At 43.6% G+C, this 11,547-nt stretch overlaps 1 protein-coding gene across 1 annotated transcript; it reads left to right on the top strand.

Annotated features, from left to right (window-relative positions):
- The first annotated feature begins 522 nt into the window (after positions 1–522).
- IER3IP1 (immediate early response 3 interacting protein 1) lies at positions 523–8,527 on the top strand. The gene is made up of 3 exons (XM_081941952.1): positions 523–681; positions 5,260–5,361; positions 8,286–8,527. The coding sequence occupies exons 1-3, from the start codon at positions 591–593 to the stop codon at positions 8,339–8,341; spliced, it is 249 nt and encodes an 82-aa protein (XP_081798078.1). The 5' UTR covers positions 523–590; the 3' UTR covers positions 8,342–8,527.
- The last annotated feature ends 3,020 nt before the right edge of the window (positions 8,528–11,547 follow it).

Below are 11,547 nucleotides of genomic sequence, written 5' to 3'. Positions count from 1 at the left end.
GCCACCCATAATATTGCAGGGACAGCGAATTTTTTGGGGGGGTATTTTACTTCAATGTTAGCGTTCCAAAGTTTCAAAAGATAGGATAAACGTCGAATTAGACGTTTAGAATTGTTTATTGGCTTTATTTGCTACGTAAAATAATGTCCGCCCGTCCCCCAGCCTTGCAGAACAAAGAACCCCGCGAGCCTTTTGGCTCGTTTTATGAGGTAAAAATGGAGCCTCCACCCGTCCTAGCGTCCTCCTGCGGGGTCAGAAGTGTCACAAACGAAGACCCAGGTTGATGGGGGACAATATGCCGACTCTGTAAACCCGTCAGAGGCGGCTGTAAAGCACCGCGAAGGGATATATAAATGCTATTGTTATTGCAGTCCATCGTTGCCCGAGGGCGCCAGGTTGGAGAAGGGGCGGAGGCGCGAGGCTATGGCCCGCCCTCTTTCTGGCGCGCGTGGGGAGGGGGCGTGGCTTTCACGGCCCGGCCGCCCCGCGTCGGTGACGCTCCTGCCGCCCCGCCCCCGCCACGTTCCGGGCGCGCCCCGCGCGTGCGCAGAGCCTAAGCCGGTGGCAGCGGCGGCGCTGGCGCTGCCGGAATGGCGTTCACGCTGTACTCGTTGCTGCAGGCCGCGCTGCTCTTCGTCAATGCCATTGCGGTGCTGCACGAGGAGCGCTTCCTCCGCAGGAGTGAGTCGGCTGCAAAGCCCCCTGGGAGGGGAGGCGGGGGGGGGGTCCTCCGGGGGGAGGCGAGTGGGGGGTGGTGGAGTTTAAGCCGATGGAGGAAATGCAGGAAGTCCTCGAGTTACGACCACGATGGAGCCCCCAGGTTTATGTTGCTAAGACATGGATTCAGGGAGTCTTTGCCCCGTTTTGTGACCTGTTGTTAAGTGAATCGTTGCATTTGTTTGGTGAGTCACATGGTAAGTTGAGTCTGGCTCCCTCATTGACTTCGCTGGCCAGAAGGTGGCAAAAGCAGATGATGGCATGAACCCGCAACACTGCTGCGACTGTCGTAAATATGAGTCAGTGGCCAAGCCTCTGAATATTGGATCGTGTGACTATGGGGATTCCAGGGTCATGCGATTCCCCTTCTGACAAGCAAAGGCCATGATGGGGAAGCCAGAGTCACTTTACAGCTGGGTTGCTAACTTATGACCTGCAGTTGTTAAGTGAATCACTGCAGTTGCTAAGTGAGTAGAACGGTCGTAAAGCTTCCCCATTTATTTATTTATTTATTTCTTGGATTTCTAAACCGCCCCCTCTCCCAAAAAGGGACTCGGGGCGGTGTACAGTCAAATGCAGATAAAAATATAATAATATAAAACAGTTAAATACATTTGGATGGAGGAGATAAGGCTGTACAAGAAATAAATATAAAAAACATTTTACTAAAAATCCCCTTAACTTCCGGTTCCTGCACCTCTCGGGGTCCACGAACCCGTCCTCGAGGCGGGCCCTTGAAAGAGCCAAGGGCCAAACCTGCGAGAGAGGGGCCTCCCGCAGGCGGAGCAAGTCTAACCTCGAATAGGTTATTATCAAAATTCCAGTGGGGGTTAAGGTGCTGTAGATGGTAAAATAAGTCAGTATGGGGGGGGGGGGTAAAAGGCATTAGTCCCATAGGTCAGTGGGGGGGGGGTAAGAGGCATTGTCCTGGATAATTCTTCAGTAAGGAGTGGGGGGGGGAGCAGATGTCCAGATGATAAGATTAGACGGATATGGCGAAGATGGAAAAAATGGTAGAAAAAAATGGGTGATAGCCCCAACTGGTAAATGGTAAGATAGTAAAATAGATGATAACCCTCCATGGTCTTAGATGGTCCTAGGTGGGCATAGGCTCAGGAACAGAGATTCAGGGTCCTTGGTGGGTGGGGGGGGCAGTCTTGGCCCAGGTATCCAGATAACCATAATCCCAGGCAGCCTTCCAGCCTCTCCATGGTCATAGGCCCAGTCCATGGCCCTAGGCCAGATCTTCCAGAGGCCTCAGATGATCCAGGCCCCCCCAACCACCATAGCCACCATCCTATCCCACTCTGTCCTGGCGCCCACCTGAAGGGTCCAATAAACCAGGCTATCACCCAGCGCTCACCCAGGCGTTGTTCCAGGCGTTGGTCTTCCGGCGTCTTCCAACAGCGCCGGCCTCCAGGAGTCACCGGGAGCCACCAGAGGATGATGAGAAGCCTCAGCGGAAAAGCCTCAGCAAGGCCCTTGGCAGAGGCATCTTTGCAAGCAACCGCTGCTATCTCCATTCCGCCTGGCCTCAGGTCTTCTTTTGGCCTTTCCTAGTCGGCTGCCTCGCCTCTTTGCCGGCCGCTCTGTCGCTCCACTTGTCTCCTCTGCCGGCGCGCACGCCAAAACGCCGAACGCTGTTGCGCCGCCATTCCACGCCTGCTCGTACCCCCCAGCCTCTTCCTGCCTTTCGGCGATCTTCTATGGCCTCCCCTCGATCACCACGACCACCCTGACGGACCGAAATAGGTCCAAAACCAGCCCGGGTGGTTCATCAGTCCGACTCTCAGCCCTCCGATGGAACGAGGGCCGGAAACAGCACCCATTGCCCCGTTGGAGCTCTGTAGCGTCTCCTGGAGCTCAAGAGGCGACCGCCATTGCCGGAAGCTCCTCCTCCTCCATGGACATTGCTTGCCAGAAGGTGGCAAAAGCAGATGATGGCATGAACCCGCAACACTGCTGCGACCGTCGTAAATACGAGTCAGTGGCCAAGCCTCTGAATTTGGATCTTGTGACCATGGATATTCCAGGCTCATGTGATCCCCTTTTGCAATCTTCTGACGAGCAGAAGTTGATAGGGAAGCCAGATTCACTTAACCCTGTTATACCAACTTAACCACTGTATGTGGGAATATGCATAATGGTTGTCCTTTGACAGCTGAATACCTGTATTATGTAAGAACTCTTAGCACTTAAGATGATTCCTAGTAGGGTAATGAAACAACTACCAGAAAACAACCAAGGAGTCCACAGTTTCACCCTGAGCTGCAAATATTCTCTCGTCTGTTGGTGCAAGCTACAACGTTGTGCAAACTGAATGTTGTGCAAACAGCTGAACTGTTTGGTGACAGTCTCCTAACTACTACACCTGCGCTCTCTGAACTTTCAGGTTGCCAAGCGACCACATTTTGACCACATGACTGGAGTTCTGAAGTGACTGTGTGAGGACCAGTTGTAAATCACTTCTTTCACTATAATTAAATGAAGGATGTGTAAGTCGTGGAATAGTTGTATTTGCTAGTTCCCACAAACACATAGTCCTCACATTAGTAACAGTTCATTTAGTGACCGTTCAAAGTTATAACAGCACTGAAAAAAAGTGACTTACAACTGTTTTTCACACTTGTGACCATTGCACATCCCCATGGCCACGTGATCAAAATTCAGATGCTTGACTCATATTTATGATGGTTTCTCTGACTTGGGGTCATATGAACTACCTTTTGCGACCTTCTCACAAGCAAAATCAATGGGGAAACCAGATTCACTTAAGAAACCATGTTACCGACTTAACAATTGCAGAGATTCACTTAACGAACGGTGGCAAGAAAGGTTGCAAAATGGGACAAAACCCACTTAACAAATGTCTCACTTAGCAACAGAAATGTTGGGCTCAATTGCAACCGTAAGTCAAGGACTACCTGTATCTTTAATTTAGGTTTATAGTCAGGCTCGGTTCCCATCCATTTTCTGGGATGCTCTAGAGATGTGGTAGAACTGGATTCCGTGTGATCATGTGGACTGGCTGTGACTTAGTCCAGAGGCTTACCAAGAGCACCAAAGCCATGAAAAAGTGATCCTGATAAAGAAACCTTTATTGGTCTTTCCGCCTTTGTTACTGAAGGAATACTAAAATACGAATGGAATGGAAGTAGAATGGAATGGAGAACAATGTAGAAGAGAATAGAGAATAGAATGGAATACAGAATAGAGTAGAGCAGAACAGAACAGAATAGAGAACAAGAGAGAAGAGAAAACAGAACAACACAATATAGAAGAGAGAAAAGAATAGAATACAGAATAGAGTAGAAAATAGAATGGAGTACAGTAGAATAGAACAGAATAGAATAGAGAACAATGTAAAAGAGAATAGAGAATAGAATAGAATAGAATAGAGAACAATGTAAAAGAGAATAGAGAATAGAATAGAATAGAGAACAATGTAAAAGAGAATAGAGAATAGAATAGAATAGACTAGAATAGAGAACAATGTAGGAGAGGAGAGAATAGAATACAGAATAGAGTAGAAAATAGAATGGAGTACAGTAGAATAGAACAGAACAGAATAGTATAGAGAACAATGTAAAAGAATAGAGAATAGAATAGAATAGAATAGAATAGAGAACAATGTAGAAGAGAATAGAGAATAGAATAAAAATAGAATAGAATGGAATGGAGAACAATGTAGAAGAGAAGAGAATACTGAATAGAGTAGAAAATAGAATAGAATAGAGAACAATGCAGAAGAGAAGAGAATACAGAATAGAACAGAATAAAATACAGAACAGAAAAGAACGGAACAGAATAGAAGAATAGAGAATTGAATTGAATTCTTTATTGACCAAGTGTGATCGAACACACAAGGAATTTGTCTGGTGCATAATCTCACAGTGTGCATATAAACAGCAAGTAATAGATCATAGGTCATAATCATAGTTACAATCGCTAATCACAAAGTTACAAATAACAATTGATAAATCATAAGAAACCAATAGGAGAAGATAGTAGGGAATCTGAGAAGAGGACAAAAGATTAGAAATGGGACAGTGCTGGGGGAATTAAGTGTTATTATTAAATAAATAGTGTTTTATAGTATAAAATCTTAAACTGTATAAACCAGCATTCTTTAGAATATTAGAATTCTGAAGTAAAGTCATATACTAGCAATTATTACTTCTGTGCTTGAGATTTAACAACTTCCTGATATCAAATTTAAGCAGTGGTGCTTCTCAGTAATGATGGGATCATTTGGTATTTTAATTTTCTCTGATCAGTTTTCCATGAAGAACTAATTTTCTGATTCCTGGAAATTCTGCTCTTTGGCCATTATAAATGTTCTGCTTCGTTTCAGGTGCTCATTTCTGTTCATTTTGTTCATTCCTCTGACATTTAAAGAAAGAATTAGGAGTTTTGTCTATTCATTAGGTTTGGGTTTGAAATGGGCCTTTCCTTCTAAGAGGGATTATCGATTTGTATCACTGATTATTTTATCTTACATTCGCTTTAACCAAAAATTAAAAAAAAAACTTCTCCGTACAGTTGGCTGGGGAACAGATCAGGGTATCGGAGGATTTGGGGAAGAGCCTGGAATTAAAGGACAGTTAATGAATCTGATCCGATCAGTACGGACGGTTATGAGAGGTAAGATTGACATAATACTATTGGTACAAAACAGTTGGGAATTAAATTCCTTCCCAAATATAAGGTAGTCCTCGGCTTACAGCCATTCGTTCAGTGACCATTCGAAGTTATAACGGCACTGGGAAATCCATTTCAGCATCCCCATGGTCACATGATCGGTATTGAGATGCTTGACAACCAGTTCATATTTATGATACTTGCAGTGTCCCAAGGGACATGTCGATCACCTTTTGCGACCTTCTAACCAAGCGCAATGGGGAAGACAGATTCACTTAACAATTGCGGCCAGAAAGCCTATCGAGACTACATATAGATTTTGCAGGCCCCATACAGGGGCACTCAATTTTAATAGTAGTAGATGCATTTTCACATTGGGTAGAGCTCTGTACCATGCATTCCATTACTTCTGAATCTACAATAAGACAGTTACAGAAAATATTCACAACCCATGGAATTCCCGACACTATAGTGTCCGATAATGGGCCCCAACTAACTTCAGCCACATTCCAAGCATTTTTGGCAAGTTTGGGCATAAGACACGCACTAATCGCTCCATACCATCCAGAGAGCAACGGCAGGGCTGAACGGCCAAGGAAGCACTCAGCCGTATGGGGCAAGGCCCATTGGAACACAAGGTTAATACTTATCTGTTAGCACAACATACAACACCATGTCCTATCTCTGGGGAAAGTCCAGCTGAACTCCATTGGCCCAAACACTGACTGATTGACAGGGAAGGCGGCCACGTACATACATGACAGGTAAAATGGAGCAAAACTCAATGACTGGGAGCTTCATCACTTGAGACTTTCAAGGAAGATATTGGACTGCCATTTGTCAGGAATGGTGTAGGGTCTCCTGCTTGAGTGGGGGGGTTGGACTAGATGACCTACAATGTCCCTTTCAACTCTGTTAATCTGTTAAATTTTGGGCTCAATTGTGATTGTCAATCAAGGACCACCTATATTATTTATTTTTCGTCATTCCTTTGAATCTGTCTTGACGCCTGAGAACGTCCATGCAATTTTCCATGCAATTTTCTTGGAAGTATTTTTTGGAAAGCCAGCTTTCCTAAGGCAGGACTAGAACTCACAGCCTTCCTAATTCTAGCCCAGGGATTTTAACAGCGACACCAAACTGGCTTTCCCCAAACACCTCGGTATTAACTAAATGTTAATGCTTTGCTAACATTTACCAGGCTAATTTCGAACTGCTATACATTAATGGCATATTTGATTGCACTAATGCATCTAATCTTATGATCTTAAATTTAATGACCTCCATTCCAAAGAATGGAGCAGATCTTTAGCAAAGACGTTATTATTCATAAGCTCTATACCAGTGGTGAAATTCATTTTTTTTTACTACCGGTTCTGTGGGCGTGGCTTGGTGGGCATGGCAGGGGAAGGACACTGCAAAATCTCCATTCCCACCCCACTCTGTAGCCAGCCAGAGATGATATTTGCCGGTTCTCCAAATTACTCAAAATTTCCACTACTGGTTTTCCAGAACCTGCTGAATTTTACCCCTGCTCTATCCCTTTTTTAAGAAGAAATTTGAAGGAGCATCAATGCTTCCCTGTTTTCAGATCTCTAATTTTAGTCTTAAGAGCTCTCCTTTTTCTAAAGAATAAAAGATTCTCTAACCATTACATCCTTCATGGCCAAATCTATTTTAAGGACTTATTCCAGCATGCAGTAAATATAATAATGTTGTATTTTAGACAGCTTTTGCTTTGCTACTCAGAAAGTGTGTCTTGTGTGGATAAGTGCATGATATCATATCATATATAATAGTGTAATGTTCCACTAAAGCCAAAGATGCTGCTTCAAGAAGCAACTGGACTTTCTTTGTTTTTCCTTGAAGACGTTTCCCTTCTCATCCAAGAAGCTCAGTCCTGAACTGAAGAAGCTTCTTGGATGAGAAGGGAAATGTCTTTAAGGGGGGGAAAAAAGTCCAGTTGCCTCTTGAGGAAGCATCTTTGGGACAACCACAACTTGGGTGACAGAGAATCTCTGTAGACATTTAGCTGGGCACTAAACTTTTCAAAATAGAAAAATTATTTTTCAACCTTGAAACACGACCTTGATATTTTTAGCAGCTGTTGCATTTTTTTTGTTGTTTACATGATTTAGCTGCCATTAAGCTGGGTGCTTGTATGGATGTTTAAAAAGCAAGAAAGGATATAAACACAGATGCAAATAATTTATCCTTAGAAGATAAGCCACAAAGGTAATCCTCAATTTAGCAACCACGCATTTAGCAACAGTTCAAAGCTAAAAGAGCACTGAAAAAAGTGACTCACGACCGATCCTCACATTTATGACTGTTGGCAACATCCCCACAGTGAGATGATCCCCAATCCAGGCACTTGGCAACTGGTGTGTATTTACCGCGACTGCAGTAGCACAGGGTCAAAAGCAATTTAGAAATACTTTTTTAAAGCAAACTTTTGTCCTGGACCGTTTCATTCAAGTGATATTCTTGTCCTATTAAGTTGTGTTCCAAAAATTATAAAAACCACAAAGAAATGGAGAGAGAGAAATTGTGGGTGTCCCCCCCCAGCTGTTCTTTTGAGTTTAACACAAGTGATGGCTAACCTTTTCCGGACTGAGTGTCCAAAGCATGTGTGCCTGAATCCCCAAAATGCAATGCACGCATGGCCCCGTGCACATGTGCCCTGGCACATGCGTGTGTGTCCCCTCCATTCCCCCTCCATGTGCGGCAGAGACCCGCCGACCAGCTGGCCAGTGGGAGGCGTGCACACAAGCACAGTGGAGCTGAACGGGGGCAACAGCTCACGTGCCCACAGAGAGGGCGTTACGGGCCACCTGTGGCTCGTGTACCCCAGGTTCGCCATCACGGCAATAGGCTGTTGTTTGAAATGACCCTTTTCTTTCTTTTTCTTTTCTTTTTTTTACCAGTGCCATTAATTGGAGTGAACACAGTGACGATTGTGCTGTTGTTATTATTTGGTTGAAATTGTCTTCGGAAAATCTGGACAGCGTCTAAAGCAAACAAGACTGCAAACCGATTTGCACGTGGGATCCAATCTGAGAGAGCTGCTGAAGAAGCTGCATTATTTGTCCCAATAAAGATGCCGTTTTATATTTATTGTATTGCTTAATATGCACTCCGTTTCATTAAATCCAATAATTAAATTGAACCAGTTTTTCCCCCTCTACGTATTGTGGCAATGGACTAAAGGTGCTATACTTAACATTCCCGCAAATGAGCCGTCGTGGCGCAGTGGTAAGAGTGCAGAACTGCAGGCTACTTCAGCTGACTGCCAGCTGACTGCAGCTTGCAGTTCGAATCTCGCCAGGCTCAAGATTGACTCAGCCTCCCATCCTTCCGAGGTGGGTAAAATGAGGACCCAGATTGTTGGGGGCAATAGACTGACTCTGTAAACAGTTTAGAGAGGGCTGTAAAGCACTGTGAAGCGGTATATAAAAGTGCTATTGCTATTCCTTTAAGTTTGGGCCTGAAATTCAGTCACTGAGGGTTCCCCCCCCCCCCCAAAAAAATGATTTAGTGTTGGCCTATCTATCTATCTATCTATCTATCTATCTATCTATCTATCTATATTTATATTTTATACATACACACACACACACACACACACACAATCCCCAGAGTCAACACGTGAGTTCAAGGCACATACAGGTAGCCGTCATTATATGACCAGAACGGAGCCTGCCCATTACAGTCATATTTTGTAACAGTCGTAAAACAGGACAGCCGTGTGACCAACCCAATTTTACAACTTAAGTTGTGGTGGTGAAGCGAAGATTGCAGTTTAGCAAACCAGTGGTTCACTAAGGGAGCAGCCTTGTCAAAAACCAGAAGGAAGGAAGTACTTTGGCAAAGTCGTCATAAAATGAAGCCATTGGTTTCTGGATAATTCCCATTAAAACCAAGTATCGTCTGGCTCCATCTTGACTTTCCAGTGAGGAAAAAAGAAAGGGAAACTAACTGGACAAGTGATTATTTTAGGTACCTCAGAATTGAAGTAAGAAGTGATGGCAATCCGAAATTCCAATAGTTGGGTCCCCCTTCTGCAGTCTTTGGACTAAACTTTGAATGGCTTGGCAATATGGCCATATTTACGATGTTTCAAAGGTGCTTTTTTCAGGAGGCAACTGGACTTCCTTTTTTTTTTTCTTTTGAGGACTTTTCGCTTCTCATCCAAGAAGCTTCTTCAGCTCTGACAGGACAGCTGGGAATGGAAGTGCAGTAGATAAAAAATAGTCATATAAGTATTACACACACGAGTAATAAGGAGAATATTTGTAGCTTGGGGTTGACATGAGGATCCTACTCTACTAGCACTGATGATGTTACATAGTTTGGGTAATGAAACGTCTGCAAGAAAACAAGCTCAGCACCAAGGAGACACACACACACACATGAATACTGCTTGTATCCGATAATTGCATAAAGAACGGTAACTTTATTGTTCTAATAACATTGTAGGAAGTTGGCACCCACCCCTCTCCTTAAAATAATGTAGGAAATATTTAAAAGGCAGAGATATATTTCCCTGGATAAGAAATGGAGAAATATATTTTTAGGCAGGAAACAAGACTGGCTCTTAATAGCTCCCACCCTCCCCAATAGCCCACAGCAGATGTCCACACTTAAGAGATAAAGAGATAGCTAGGTCTGTTCATAGGAATGTGCTCTCACTCAAGATCCAACAAAGGTAGGATTAGCCCTCTACACATCTAGCAACAGAACTCACCACCTGGGAAGATTACATCACCCAGCAAGGCTCAACCAAGCCTGGGGCTGAGGACACCTTACAGCAGGGGTGTCCAAACTTGGGAACTTTAAGACTTGTGGACTTCAACTCCCAGAATTCCCCAGCCAGCCATGCTGGCTGGGGAATTCTGGGAGTTGAAGTCCACAAGTCTTAAAGTTCCCAAGTTTGGACACCCCTGCCTTACAGATTTACTCCTGCATGGCCCCATGGGAGTCTGACAACCAATCAGAATACAAGCTGAAATTCAAAAGCCCACAGAGGGCATAAAACCCAGGCACTCTCGGTATCTCTATTATAATAATAAAATTTTATTTGTTAGCCGCATCCTCTCCCGAAGGACTCGGGGCGGCGTACAATAAAAACATATAAAATACAAATATGGACAATACATACACAAAATATAGACATATACGTGGAGGAGGTAGACAGATGAATGGAAACAATTAAAATCAGAGTTTAAAATCCCCTAAATAAAATCACAAAATTAAAAAACCTGTCAGGAGCGATATGATCAAACTATGGTTGAGCCAGGCCACCTCTGCCCTTTTTTTCTTCGCCCAAGATCTTCAAGGCGTGTGATCCTGTCCACCATTAAAACCATCTTTCCGGTGTCTTCTTCCCCACTTGGAACTGAACCCAGGACGCATTTCTTCCAACAATATACTCCGCATCCTACTTCATATTTTTTTTCCCATTTATTTTTAAGTACTTGTGTATATTTACAATGTACATGTTTTGTTTTGGCTTTTTGTGTTACTATTTCTTTTAAGCAATACAGATTTTATTTTAAAAAGCTACCCCTGAAAAGTAGTGACTTTGTTTTGTCTCTCCGTTCCAAGTTAATCTCACGTCAAAACTGGAAGTCTGACTGACCAGAAGAGGCTGTGTTTCCTTCCTTCTTTTTGCCATTATTCCCAGATTGACTGCAGGGAATGGTGGCTTAGCTGCGCTTGGATGTTGATCTGGTATCATAATTACTGTTTCTGTATTGCTTTTTCTCCCCAGGGAGTCCAGAGCAGTTTACAAGCGAAGGGAAAAAGTCTTCCTGCCATTGTCATAAAAGAAAAAAATATAATAACAGCAAATTCAGAGGCAGTTTGTGTGAATAAGAGTGACTATTTGTACCTAATTCTAAATGTAACTTATGGCAGCAAGAATTACATACGCACAGAATTGGAAAAATAAACATGGCAACAGAAGACAACGTGATCCCAAAAAAATTGGAATGTGCCGAAATGGACAGGCTCACAAAAGAGCTAAAAGACAAAGAAGAATCCGATGGGATAATTGGCTAGAGGAAAAGGGGGGGAGGGGAGATCAAGAAATTACAAAATAAATACAAAACCACAGGATTAACAAGAGGGGAAAATATAGGATTGATTGTAGATCAAAATAGTACGAAAAAAGGAAATATAAGAGAA

This window comes from Natrix helvetica, assembly GCF_964273705.1.
Source record: "Natrix helvetica genome assembly, chromosome: 2".
NCBI lineage: Eukaryota > Metazoa > Chordata > Lepidosauria > Squamata > Natricidae > Natrix > Natrix helvetica.
Note: the sequence above shows the minus strand (reverse complement) of the source record. Positions and strands in the feature narration are given on the sequence as shown.

What these genes read in the sequence shown, in the direction of transcription:
- IER3IP1 (XM_081941952.1), top strand. Translation starts at nt 591, where the DNA reads ATGGCGTTCACGCTGTACTCGTTGCTGCAGGCCGCGCTGCTCTTCGTC. An exon ending in GGAGCGCTTCCTCCGCAGGA is followed by an intron (nt 682 to 5,259) that starts GTGAGTCGGCTG and finishes TTCTCCGTACAG; the next exon opens with TTGGCTGGGGAACAGATCAG. An exon ending in AGTACGGACGGTTATGAGAG is followed by an intron (nt 5,362 to 8,285) that starts GTAAGATTGACA and finishes TTTTTTTACCAG; the next exon opens with TGCCATTAATTGGAGTGAAC.